Source organism: Micromys minutus (assembly GCF_963924665.1).
Source record: "Micromys minutus genome assembly, chromosome: 10".
Classification (NCBI taxonomy): domain Eukaryota; kingdom Metazoa; phylum Chordata; class Mammalia; order Rodentia; family Muridae; genus Micromys; species Micromys minutus.
The window spans coordinates 23486328-23500544 of NC_137979.1; the positions used below are offsets into that span (position 1 = coordinate 23486328).

At 48.9% G+C, this 14217-nt stretch overlaps 1 protein-coding gene across 1 annotated transcript in view; it reads right to left on the reverse strand.

The window, feature by feature from the left end:
• The window catches only part of PITPNM3 (PITPNM family member 3), a gene marked incomplete at its 3' end in the record, with an annotated part of 82885 nt that overhangs the window by 16803 nt on the left and 51865 nt on the right, over positions 1 to 14217 (reverse strand). Inside the window, exons 5-9 of the mRNA XM_080924001.1 lie at positions 6579 to 6655; positions 6032 to 6267; positions 3024 to 3213; positions 2516 to 2638; positions 2055 to 2239 (exon numbers count right to left, since the gene is read on the reverse strand). Of these exons, the coding sequence (XP_080780127.1) occupies positions 2055 to 2239; positions 2516 to 2638; positions 3024 to 3213; positions 6032 to 6267; positions 6579 to 6655 (811 nt within the window). The remainder of the gene's footprint in view (positions 1 to 2054; positions 2240 to 2515; positions 2639 to 3023; positions 3214 to 6031; positions 6268 to 6578; positions 6656 to 14217) is intronic.

Genomic DNA, 14217 nt, shown 5'->3' on the forward strand with positions numbered 1-14217 from the left:
CAGCATGGTCCCTAGACACTTGCCAACTACTTAATTGCCAGAGAAACAGCCATCTGTTCCTGCACCAGAGGGAAAAGCTGGCTGTGTTGTGCTCACTGCTTAAAGTCGTGGATGTCTGACTGATCTCTCTTCAGAACTGGGCTTTCCTAAAGGATGCTTCAAGGATGAACCAGAAATGTTGAGGTTTTCGACTCTCAACCCTCCTTTGTACCTGATTGCTATTCCAGAGGCTGACTTGGTAGAGGAGCCTTAATATTCAAAGCTTAACCCTAATGAGCACTTCCAGGAATTCATCTGCAGGGAGAACAGAGGTCCCCACAGGGTCATGTCCCGAGACCTCAGTGAAAGTGCCAAACCCTTTGCACAGGTGCTTTTCCTATAGTTAATGTACCTGGAATAAAGTTTAATTTATATGTTAGGCACATTAACAGAATGATAAATAACAATAAACATTAATAATTATGTTATTAATAATAAATAAATAAAATGTTAATAATAAAATAACAGCTATAACAATATAATGTAATAAAAGTTATATAGGTGTATCTTGAAAAACATTATAATTTCATATTTTTCTCTTAGAGAGGACACCCCACAGCTTCTCTTTGTCATGTCTAAACTTAGCTTTTGGGACTATCACAAAGTAAAGCAAGGATCTTGTAAACACAAGCACTGTGGTACCACGACAGTGGATCTGATACCCTGGCAACCAGAAGATGCACAGCCTGAGGCTCCATCATGCAGCTCTGCAGAGGATACATCTTACAATCCAGAACTGACTTACTTGTGGAATTTTCTCCTTAATATTTTCAGACTGTGGTTGGCCGACGGTAAGCCCGCGGAGCCACAGTACACAAACCACAGGTAAGACAGGAGTACTGTGAGTCTGGCATATGCATTAATGTTTCTGCACACGGGTCTCTAGGGTAGGAGCTAGACAGCCGGTTCAGTGGTCAGGAGCACTGTGCTCTTGCAGACCACTGGTCCCCCAGCATCCAGCATCAGGAAGCTCACGGCCACCTGCAACTCCAGCTCCAGGGAACCCAGTGCTGTCTTCTGGCCTCTGCGGCTATTTGCACATATACACAGACACATGAGTAAAACTGAAAATAATCGTTTTTTAAAAATATACCCAATGTGTGCTTTTTATAGCAGCAGAACAAACAAACAAACAAATAAAAATCTGAAAAACCCCAAAATATCCAATTAGTTGGATTGAGGGAGTAGTTATATACCCAAGTTTATATTACATTAAGAATATTTATCAAATATTTTTAATTATATGGGGGAATGTCACAGTATAAGAAGCTTTGGGGTTCTTTGTGTTTTAGTAAAACTATGTATAAATTATGTAAAAAAAAAAAAGTACCGTTTGATGACACCATGATCCTTGCCACTTAGGAGGCAAAGGGCAGGAAGTGGAGAAGGGTGATGGTAGGGGAGAAGTGAAGAGAAATGAAAAGAAAAAGCCCCTCTCCTGTCACCAGTCTGGGTCCATGTTCAGTGCTCCTTTCTCTCCTGAATCAGTGTGCAGATGGTTCATTTGGCTTATCAGCCATCTCCTCTAGAAATTAAAGGATAGCTTGTGGGGTTTGTCATGTCCATGTCACTGAGGTGAGGACAGGGAGGACAGAGCGCTGGCCCCGCCCTTCAGGACCCAGTGGTGTGACTTCTCCTTCTCTGAGAAACAATAAGTATGAACCCTGGGGTAGTCCATCAGGCACGCCCCTTTCTGTGGCCTCACTAGATTCGCCAAGCTCTACAAGAAGTGGCTGAACAGCCCCATCCTTTCGCAGAGAGGAAGCCAAAGCCCAGAGAGGTGTAACAGACTATCCTCAGCTTTGAACAGAGCAGAGGCAAACAGAAAATTCCCTGCTGTGAATACAGGGCCAATGACAAGTGGCCCTGGTTCCAGAAATCCCGAGCTATCTGAGTTCCCGGGAGAAGGGTCTAGGATGACTGGCTGGTCACAGGTCCAGCTGGGGGTGACTCTGAGCCAAGGTCCTTACTCTCACAGATGCTGTGGTACTGTGATGCAGCCAAGGGAGGGTTACCTTGAGAGGAAGGCATGGTGCTGGGTGATAGCCTCACAGTCATACGTGGAGGAGTCACTCTGTTTTCGTGGCAGTGGCCTCTTGGCGTCCTCATCCTCCACGCCACTGGAGACATCGATGTTGCTCTTGCTGAGACGCTTGCTGCTGGCCAGGCTGCAGTCCTCCTCCACCACCACAGGGGTGTCCTTGGGCAGAACACATGGCAATCATAGGGGTTCTAGGGTCCTGCCTCCTCCCCAGTCGAAACACTGGGCAGCTCTCTAGGGAGACAAACATGGGCCTGTTTCTTGGTCTGCGCTAACATGCTCTCGCTATTCCCATATAACCCATTGTACCATCGATGCCATGATGCCAACATGAACACCCAGAATTGCCTTCCCTGGGGGAGCCACCTGCTCCTCTGCTCTTATGAGACACACACAAGGACATCCCCGCTCCAGCATCCCCCAGCCTGGCCACACCTGGGTACTGCTGATGCTCCCCTTCCGGCTGCTGCTGCCAGGGCTGTCCCCTGAGGGCCCCGCACTGTAGCAGATAGCATCGAAAGCCAGGAGGCCGCCTACACAGTCCCCGATGAGACACACCTGCAGAGGTACAACTGGGTTGCAGGCTTGCCTGTTGAAGCCCTCTCACCCCATATCCAGTCCCAGTAGGGTCATATTCCCATGAGAGAATAAGGAATCTGTCCTAGTGGGTTGTTTAGAGTATAAATGGAGGTTAGGCTCTCGTCTTGACACTAGGTTTCTTTTCTGATCACCCAGAGGTCAATGGTCAGACCATAATTAGGAGTCAGACTAGCTAAGGGTCAGCACAGACTCCAAATCAGGGCATGGGGACCACCTCCTCCCCATCAAAAGCCTCCTTCAGTCTCAGATGCTATACGTCTAGCCTGCCTTGATCCTTGCAGCAGATCCCACTCCCTTTTAGGTAACAGCCGGCACAGAGTGAGAGAAAGCAACCATGCCCTACCTGCCCGTTGAAGCCAATCCCATCAGAGGACTTGAGAAATTCACCATAGATGTGGTTGGCTCGCTCGATGACCGTGGCAACAGCATCCTGGTACTGTGGGGAGGAGATGGCCAGCAGGGGAAGGGCAGCCAGGGGAACGTGGTCCTGGCTGCTACTGAGGCAGCCCTCGTCGTGGCTATAGGGGTTCAGGCTGAAGACAGGGGGCCCAAAGTCAGCCTAGCCAGGACCAAAAAATGGATGGCATGGGCCTTTGGGTTCCTTGCACCATTCCCAGCTCCAAAAAAAAAAAAAAAAAAAAAAAAAAGCAACAACCTAGGAAAGATCCACTGAGGCCAATCACAATGGGGCAAGGGAGAAAAAGATGAGAACTCAAGGCTATGCTGACCCCCATATATGCCAGCGCATGCCAACCTGTGGTGTGGCATAGCCATGCCGTCTGTCAGGAGCCTAAAGACATCCCAGTTCCGAAAGAAGTTAGAGAATTAGCTAATGTAGAACAGTGTGGGCAAGCAGCATCAAGGTAGACTTCCTAGAGGAGGAAGGTGATGAGTTAGATTCTCAAGAGAGGCTTTAGGAAACTGAGAAGGGAGATGGGACAACGGCTCCAGTGTAAAGGTGACACCACCTAATTGTGTGTGTGACGGTATGCTCCGTGTTCTGTGTTCGGGGGGACAGATCCTCTGCTTTTTGTAGTTTTGCAGAGAGGGCTGGGGACCTGCACTGCAGAACTCCACTCCCAGAGGACACAGCATCCCTCCCTCTCCCTCCCAGGAAGTCCCTCCCTCTCCCTCCCAGGAAGTCCCTCCCTCTCCAGGCAGCTCAAACCCATCTGACTTCCCATTTCTACCCAGGTTGCCTCTGTGCCCTGGTTCCCTTTACCCTGATGCTTCACTGGGCCTGACTGGTTAGAACAGACACCATCCTGAGACCCTCCTAACCCAAGGCCATCAACTTACCCTTACTCCATATGACTAGTTCTAGGGTGCCTAACGCTCAGAGCAGACTGGACCAACAAAATCTAGGACAAGTGACAGGACTCAGGTCCCCTTAGCAGGTGGCAGAGTCCTAGCAGTGTGCAAGGCAGGTTCCCACCAACCATTTCTCATCTCCAAAGAACACAGATTAGAGGAAACAAGCCTCAATTGCAGCCGGAGAGATTTTAATTAGCAGAGGAGGAGCTCCCTCCCAGTCGTGATTTCTGGTGATTAATGGCCCTGGCAAGAGCTGCCTGGGGGAGAGGTAAGCTCTCTCCCGCTGTCCCCTCAAAGGGCCTGGCCATCCATCTTCCTGGAGATAGGGACAACCCAGCTCTGGAGGTCAGCCGTCCTGGAGGGTGGGGGTGAGAGGCAGGGGCCTTGAGATGGATTGTGGACCAACAAGATTAACTCTGGGACTGCTGTAAGTGTGAGGGACCAGGGACTTGCCACAGCTCAGCTGCTCCTTAATCCTTCAGTAGAAGAGCAGTAGCAAGCCCTTGCCTAAGAAGCAGATTCCAGGGCTCTGCCCACTCAGCTGCCCCCCATGAACTTGCACATACTGCCTTTGACATGGGTCACAGGAGAACTGGGTCAATTGGCTGAGCTGGGAGGCCACAGACCTAACTTGCTTCCTGTCTTCTATCTCTGATGGAGATCCGCCTGAGGGCATCCTGGGAACTCGGGAACACCAGCCTCTGAGTCTCTGAGAACCATTCAAGGAATGAGCAGGAGGGGGAAAGTCCAGCCCCTGCTATATCCTGGGCCACTGGAAGGGAAAGACAGGGCTCTCGGGCCCATTCCACACTGGGGTCCCTGGAAGTACACAAGTTTCTCTTCTCTTGAGAGCTTGAGTATACCCCAAGGAAGAAAACCTAGAGGAGGAGCTTGAAGGAAGGACTTTCTGAGGTCATATGAGGAGGAGGGGAGGGAGGGAGGGTACCAATAGCTCCCTTTCACCCCACCTGCAGAAAAGTCGGGTCTCTCTGCTTTAGTAGCAATAATTAACTCAGTGTCTTCTAGGCCACATGGGCCCTGCAGGTGCACAAAGCCTGTTCTGCAGACAATTGGAAAGTAAGCAGGTGTCACCTGGCTCCAGGTACCCACCTTCAGCTACTTCAGTAGTGACACCTGGGGCATTGAAGCACTGGAGCCCTCAAATCCTGGCATGGTGGATGGAATGTCTCCATAGGACCCAGTTTCCACAGAGCCCTTGGTCTCTCAGCGTGTCCCTCACTATTACCCTTGTCCACGATGGGAGGGACATGTTGTCACTTGCAGGAAGTAGCCCAGTGTTCAGTCTGTGCTTCTGATGTAGTGTCCTTTCCCTGCTGTGAGTTAGGATAGGACATTCTCCACCAAGAGGAAACAGAGGCTAAGCGTGGCCCTAGGATGTCACCGTTGCAGCCAGTGACAGCCCCGATCTGTATGGACACTTCCCGTGTGCTGTGATGGGTTTAGACCCACAGAACAGCACCAGCGTCCTTACCCTCTAGGAACCAGTCAAAAACATTATCACCTCCATTTTACAGATGGGGGTCTTGAGGTAGAAAGTGGTGACCCAATTCCCCAAGCTCACACAGCCAGGACCAAGACCAGGCTGACCACAGAGGACATACACTTCAGCTACACTATGACATTCGAGCCAACTTCTCTGGGAAGTCTTCCTTAACCAAGGGTCAGTGTGCCTTGAGCTACCTCCATTAGAGTATCAATCCCTACAGAGCCGTTCTCTTGGTGTGACTCCCAGCTTCATTCTCTGGCTAGCTAGGGGAAATGGATACCTGGCTCATGGCTTGTTTCTTGTTTTATTCAAACAGAAGCACTGGAAGTGGATCTGGGCTATCACAAGGATCCTGGCATCCCCGGGTCCCTGACAGAAGACTCTTAATGACCATATCCCACCAGAGATGCTCTCAGCAATTCTCACTTGACATCAGACAGGCCTCAGCAGGTGCCCCTAAGGCAGGGTATCCCCCATCTTACACCTCCCACACCGAACTCAGACGGTGCAAACAAGCCAGAATGACTCACTTAGAGACGAGCGAGAAAGCCTCCGAGCAGATGGCAGGACAAGGGACGAACTTGATGAGGATATGTCCCAGGGCAGCAGGGAAGTGGGCGCGCATGACCTTCTCCAGCACAGAGCTGAAAGTGTGAATGTCGGCTGCCTTGCAGGAAGGGTCACCAGAGCCGGTGTCCAGGACGTTGCCCCCATGCAGCACCAGCAGAAGGACATGTGTCTTGCAGGAGCGCTGTGAGCAGCCTTCCTGAGAGGGACAGGGTAGAAATAGAGACAGGCAGGCAGCAGGCACCCAGGAGAGGGGGGCGGTTAATGGCTGACATTCCACAACCGCTGTGGGACTCTGGTGCATCCACAAAGCTACTAGGAGGGCTAGACCCTCGGTGGACAGCACAGCAAGTGACTTGTGTGCCTACGGGAGCCTGAAGCCCAGAGAACAGCAGGGAGCTACCCAAGGGTCATACGGCAAAGAAGAACAGGATGGAAGTTAGGCAGCCTGTCTAGCCTCCTAGGGTTCTTCCTACAATGCTGGCCGGATGCCCCCAAAACGCAGCGCACCTCGCCATCTTCATGGATCTCGATGCTTCCTTGGGCTGGGAACCTCTGCCTTCTAAGGGACACCCGATACAGTTCTCCTGCAGAGAGGATAGAGAAAGAATGCAGCAGGCTCCCACTACCCTAGTGCTCCCTAGCTGTGGCTGGCTACATGGGGGAGGGGTCCTGGTTTATTGGGATGCTAGAATTCTAGTCCAGAGCTAGGGAGGATTACCCTGTCTAGGCCGCCAGCTCTTGAACCTATACAACACAAAATGGCTTAGCCCTTCTAAGGAAAAGAAGCCCAGCTGAGGCCAACCATCACAGACAGGATATCCTAAGAAAGAGCAGTCCTTTTTACTTCACCAGTAATGGCAGTCGTGGTGACATCCAGGAACTCGAGGCAAATACCCCTTGAAAACTATTGGAGAGCTGCTGTGGTTCATCTCGTCTAATGTGACCAAGCTAACAGATATTCCATGTCTCCCGGGTGGGCCTTTGAAGAGCTTCCAGGAGAGTTTAACTCTAACCCCAGGGGCTGAGCTGAGAAGATTCAGTCCCTGGGGGAAGCAGGTATCATCTCTTCTGCTGAGGCCTGAACCTAACAAAAGGGTTGGAATGGTTACAGTGTTATAACGCCTTAGGATACTATGTTTCTGAATCTCCACCTTCCGGCTGGAATTACAGGCTGACATCCCTGACTCCGCAAAGCTCTGGCCTCAGAGATTAGACAAAAAAAAAAAAAAAAAAAAAAAAAAAAAAAAAAAAAAAAAAAAAAAAAAAAAAACGTATTACTATACTTCACAGGCTGTGTACGACTGGCAGACCACAGGACTCCTCAACCTTTACTGCTGTGCAAATCCAGCACTCGTTAGAAACTTTTCACTTTTATTTTTGTTTTCCTTTGTTGGGGAGAAGTTGTTGCTGATTTTTCTTTTATTAGATAATTTGTTTGTTTGTACATATGTGTGTTCACATATACACATTCAGAGGACAAGCCACAGCAGTCAATTTTCTCTCCTTTGATCATGTGGGTCTCGGGGATTGATCTCAGGTTATTAGGCTTAGTGGCAAGTGTCTTTATCTGCTGAACCATTTTACCAACCTGGTTTTTGGTATTGTTGTTGGGTGGTAGTCTTTGGTTTTTAAAATCTAAGACTGTTTTGCCTTAATACATATATCTGTGTAACATGTGTGTCCCTGATACCTATGGAGGTCAGAAGAACACAGGACATCAGATCTCCTGGGACTGGAGTTACAAATGGTTGTCAGCAGCCATACGGATGCTCATACAAGAACAAATGCCCTTTGAATGCTTTTCAGTCCCAGCTCTTTTATATAAAATATCTGCCTGGGGCTGGAAATGTAGGTCAGAGGTTGAACAAATTGCCTAATATGTTGCATTCCCACCACAAATAAATAAATAATCAAAGCTGGCTGATGCTTTTGGTGAGATAGCAAGACTCTGAACTAAAGGACTATGTCCAGGGGAATGTTATTACCCAGAAAGCGAAGGCCACCATCTGGGATGATGCTGGCATCAACTAGGAGCTTTGGGGTCACTCGGAACTGCTCTTCTCATTCCTGCTGGCTGCCTAACTCAACACCTCCTCCAAGAAGGGTTTCTTGGGGCCCCTGAGCTCCCATTGCTCTAATACATGGGTCAATAGACAAGAATAGAATCTGCCACTTGGTTTTTTTTTTTTTGTTTTTTAAGATTTTAAAATTTTATGTATATGAGTACACTGTAGCTGTCTTCAGACACACCAGATCAGATCATCAGATCCAATTACAGATGGTTGTGAGCCACCATGTAGTTACTGGGAATTGAACTCAGGACCTCCGAAAGAGCAGTTGGTGCTCTTAACTGTTGAGCCATCTCTCCAGCCCCCGCTGCTTGTTTTTGTTTTTGTTTTTTTGGTAGATAAAGTTTCTTTGAAATACAGGCAACTTATCCATTCGCATATCATCTATGTCTGCTTTCACACTGCAGCAGCTGACTTCAACAGTGGGGACAGACTCAGCCCCCAAACCCTAACATATTTATTCTCTGGACTTTTCCATAATAATGTGCCCTTTGATCTAAGGCCCATGTTCCTCATTTCATCAAACTAATCAGACACTCACATGGCAAGGGGTCTTGGACATCATGGCCACCCTTTACTTAAAGGATGCCTGCCATCCCAAGAGCCCCTCCTCCATCTAGCACCACATGCCACCTCTCTCCTTACCTCTGTGCTCTGTTGATGGGGAACTTACCTACTTGCTCAGAAGCCCATGTTAGATGAGGATAACCCTCCCTAGTCCCCCTCTGACCTCTGCGAGGTTTGTGGGGGGTCCTTCCCACGGCTCTGTAGTCATCCCTAGCTGACCAAGGTCTGGGTCAACACTCCCCAGCTTCGTCCAGGGAAAGCTATCTGCCAAGAATTCTAGACAAGGAATTGTCCTCATGTTGGAAGAACAGTTCTGAACTATCAGTTTATACAGACACAACCCTGGGTTAGAGGCAACTTCTTTGTGAGGTTGGAGTTGCTTCAATGTGGATGAAAATTATTTCCTGAATGGGACAGTCTGGCTCTTATGAGGAGGAGGCCAGGACAAACATTCCCAAGGCTTGGCTCTGCCTGCCACCTTCTAATTCTCCTATCTGCTTCTGTCATTATCGATATAGGGTGAATGTGTGCATTCTTGTGTGTGCTTTGTATGTGTATACATGCACAATTGCCACAGCCTGCATGTGGAAGTAGGAAGACAACCTCAGACACTGGTCCTTGCTTTCCATCTTTATCTGCAAGCTTCTGGGAATCCTACATCAATTTCCCATCTCTCAGTAAAGAACACTGGAATCACAGACACGTGGTCTACTGTGTCCAGCTTTACACAAGCTCTGGGGATTCAAGATACTCACACTTGTCCATGTTAGATGAGGATAACCCTCCCCTGTTCCCCCTCTAACCCCCACAAGGTTTGTGGGGTGTCCTTCTTATGGCTCATTGAGCCATCTTCTCAACCCTGGCTTCTTGCTTTCATTTTGGAGTTATATTGAGACAATGTCTCCCTAAGTAGCAAAGGCTGGCATGGAGTTATCCATCCTCCTGCCCCTGCCTCCTGGGTGCTGAGGTTGAAGGCCAATGCCACCCTTCCCTCTAGTCCTTCTGTCTTTCTCTAACTACAAAAACCTCACCCTAAGCCTGAGTAGGGGAGGCCTAGGTTCTGCACTTAGGACAGGATGGCAGAAATGATAACAGGAATGAACCCACTCCATTGAGCCTTATTAAGGGTTAGAATGTGTCAAATGAGCCATTTCCCCAGATGCCTTCTCACTTTAGATGGCTCTTGTCCTTGGTCCCATTTTACAGATGCGTAAACTCCAAATCTTTAGTTTACAGATCACAGATCTTTAGGACCAGCCATATAACAAATAAGGCCAAGAAATCCCCACTAGAGGGCCCCACCTCCATTGAAGATAGCACTCAGCCAGGTGGTACCCTCCCTTCTGATGGAAGCTGCAGGCTAGCCCTCCCTGAAGAAGCAAAATGCAGAGTGCATCTGAAAACTGAGTCTAGATCTGCTGCGCAAGTCTTCTCTTTCTACAACATAAAGCCATTTGTCATGGGGGAAAGAATGTCTGGAAAGCAGCCAACACCAGCACGAAGTAAAAAGTAGTTTCATGGTACATGTAGCCTCTTGAGCATGTCTTGCCCCCCCCCCCCCGGAGCAAGTGATGGAGGAGTTGGCCAAGATCAATTGCAGCAATGGGAAGTGGGGGGGATAGATGGATCACCACCTCTGAGTCTGTGGTCTCCATGGGCCTTAAAACCAAAAGGCCTGAGTTCAAGGTGTGGTTCTTACCAGCTGTGTGGCCCAAGCCTGTTTTCTCACCTGGAGTGCAGGAATGCCACAGTGAGGATAAATGAGTCTCTGTGGGTCAGGGGCTTTAGAACAAGGCATGGGATACAACACTGTGACCTGTACACTGTATTGTTATTCTTTTTATCGGGGTGCAGGGGGAGGGTATGGCTGATGGGCTAGAGGCTGATAGGGACATCACAGCCTCCACACTCCCTGCCCTGCCGCCAAGTCCCTCCCTGAGCCCTGGCAGGCTCACCGACCTCACTGGGCTGGGTGCCTGCTTGCAGTGTGATTACAGGATTAAATGCTGTGATTGCCACAAATTACCATTGCGTGGCTATAAATAACTCGGTGAGAAGATATGAGGGTCCTGCTGTCTCCCAGGCACCATGCCCTCTGCTAGGTGAAGGCTAAATCCTGCGTCTTCACTGGTGACATAGACCTAGGGGCCCCTTCAGCCTCCATCTGCCTGGTGTCAGCCACCCTGGGGCCCACACAATACTCATAGAATTGGTGGCGCACATGGCATCTCGACCATAGAAGAAGCTGAAGTGGTTCTCAGAGCAGTAGTGATGAGAGCTGAAGGCTAGAAGCAGTATAGGGGCATCTGCAGCATCAACTGCCATGATCACCCCTAGGAAATATCTCACTTTTTCTGCAGTTTGGGGACTGAACCTTGCTTCCTTGATGCACAGACCCATCCAGGTTGTACTCTCAGACACCAGGAGACCTGGCCTGGCAGACACAGATTCTGGTCTCTTGAATACTTCCTGCCAGGGCCACAGTCACCCACAGTATGGCAGAGGTCTCTGTGAACAATCACAAAAGTAGTCTTAAGACTGCCCTGTCTGTCTCTGTCTACTTGTCTGTCTGTCTACTTGTCTGTCTATAATTCCTAAGGCTTTACTTTGTTGCTATTGTTACTGTTGCTGCTGTTTTGAGACTAACTTCTACTATGCATCCCAGGCTGGCTTCCAATCCTTGGCAATCCTCCTGTCTCATCTTTTTCCCCCCTCCAAGACAGCTTCTCTATGTAGCCCTTCCTGTCCCGGAACTTGCTTTGTAGACCAGGCTAGCCTCAGACTCACAGATCTACCTGCCTTTGGGAGTGCTGGGATTAAAGGTGTGAGCCGCCATTGCTCAGCCTGCCTCAGCCTTTTGTACACTGAGATTGTAGGGACATAGCACCACACCCAGCAAAACCTAGTCCTTTTAAGAACCTCCCACAATAAGCAAGACCACTGAGTCTGATTCTCCCATAAGACAGAACTCGCCACTCCTTGTCCTTTGCTTATGCCAAGCTTTGTGACTAGGAGCCTTTCCTCCCTTTGCAAACTTGAAAACTCCTGTGCATTCTGCAAAATCCTACTCAGTAGCCACTTCTACTGGCAGGTCTCCTCAGTTCTACCCAGACCAGGACGGTTAGGTTATCTCACAGCTTGCCCAGTGGGGCATGTCTTGCTATTATAGGGTTACTTTGTTTTCTCTCAAACTAAAAGCAGAAGTTATCAGCTTCTGGGGGCTGGCATGATGATCCCAGGTGCTCACAGCTACACAGCCTTTCTGAACCATAGCTGCTCAAGTCCCCTGAGACTCAGGTTCAGGGAGGAGACTCTCTTCCTCTGGGAAGCCTAAATCTCTTAGCAAGTCCTTAAAGGAGCTACGATCTTAAATATCTGGGAATGTTAGCACCTTCTGACCTGACATTTAAAGAATTCCCAGGGCTTTTGGTTTGGTTTGGTTTGGTTTGGTTTGGTTTGGTTTGGTTTGGTTTGGTTTGGCTTGGTTTGGCTTGGCTTGTTTTGGTTTGGTTTGGTTTGGCTTGGCTTGGCTTGGCTTGGCTTGGCTTGGCTTGGCTTGGTTTGATTTGGTTTGGTTTGGTTTGGTTTGGCTTGGTTTTGTTTGGCTTGGCTTGGCTTGGCTTGGCTTGGCTTGGCTTGGCTTGGCTTGGCTTGGCTTGGCTTGGTTTGGTTTGGCTTGGCTTGGTTTGGTTTGGTTTGGCTTAGTTTGACTTGGTTTGGTTTGGTTTGGTTTGGCTTGGTTTGGCTTGGTTTGGTTTGGTTTGGTTTGGCTTGACTTGGCTTGGCTTGGCTTGGTTTGATTTGGTTTTATTTGGTTTGGTTTGGTTTTTGGTGATGAAAAGCTAGCAAAGAATCCTGGGTGGTGAAAAGCCACCTGCAAAGGGCCCAGGGACCTGGTCATTAAGCAACCTGCTTCTTGCCACCACCTGTTCATCTGTTTGCATGGTCTTATTCAGACTGGGTTTCTACATGGCCCAGACTTAGGGTAAATAAGCTGTTTCTGTGACATTGTTTTATGGTGGCCTTTGAAGCAGGCAGCTACCACACTGCCTGCTCCTAGCACCCTGCCTGCCCCAACTCTTGGATGGTGACCCACCCAGCTCACCATGGCTCTTTCTGATGGCTGAAGAATAGAGGCTATTTTTGCCTAATCACAGCCTTGGAAATCACAGATCGTGATCAGCCCTTCTAATTACCGTGCGCTACACTGCTACAGAGACAAAAGCCAAGGTCAGCACTCATGTGCTTGGTTCCCTAAGCAAAACATCACCCTAGCCCAGCAGGAGAGAGCCCAACTGTTCCCCCTCCCTTGCCACTCACTGCTGGAACCCAGCAGGAGCGAATACTCATTACTCAGGTTTATTCTCCTTCCTACCAGTCCTCTAACAGTGACTCTTCTCTACCAGCTACCCATGGGATGAACTGAGTGGAGCTGGCCCAGCCTAGGACCACGTGGACTATCTTGAAAGGGACCACATGCCTGTGGGACATGGAATCACACATATGGGTAGGAGCACAGTTTTGCGACAACTCAGTGGATTCTCTTGCTCTGAAATGGATCTTGAATGCCCCACCAGTGACCACGTATTGAATCCAAAGCTGTGGTGCTGATGGGAAATCAGGTTTGATAGGAGAAAGAAGAGTGGCCTTCAAGTGTCTCTGGGTCTTCCAGGCCCTTTCTGTCCCTTCTTTGCTCCCTGGCAGCAGGAGATGAACAGCTTTCTCCATGACTCTCTCCCAATACTGTCTCCCCGCCCCCCTGGCTCCTAGCACTGGACTGACACCACTGAAAGTCTGAACCAAAATAATAGGTAAGAACTGATCTCAGAGGGCAGAATGCAGAGAAGACAGAGGGAAGCAGAGATGATAGGCTTTTCCCAGAAGGTTCCTGGGCTCTCAAAAAATAGGGAGATTTCCAGTCCATTGAAAGCCTAGGGGCTCCTGAGAAATTAAAATGAACTAGGTCTGGCTGAATTCCACTGAGTGTTCAACCTATCTTTCTTTAAAGGTAATTGTATCAAGTGCTGTTTGGTTGGTTGGTTGACTGGTTGGTTGGTTGGTTGGTTGGTTGGTTGGTTGGTTGGTTGGTTTGGTTTTGTGGGGTTTTGTTTTGGTTTTGGTTTGAGACTTTTTTCTTTTTCTTTCTACCAGTAAGTTGACCACCATGAGCCTTCTTCCTTACTCCAGCTCAGTCTTGCTGCTAGGCAGTCCCTGAAGGCTCCTCCCATCTGGACTGAAAGCCCCTAGCTTCAGACATCATCCAGATGCCAGATCACCCTCCCCTACAGATGCCCCAGCCTCCAACTTTATGAGATAACTTTCTAGGTAGGCAGAATGGATGGGGCAGGGGTTTGAGCCTTGTAGTCAAAGGAAATCACCTAAACAGTGTAACCTTTTCTGCATGCTGGGACAATGATTCATCTCCTCCTCTTCTCTGCTTTTCTAGATTTTCTACCATTCCTTTAGTTAGCCCATATTTATTTTAGTCTCAAAGTATTTATGAATATGTA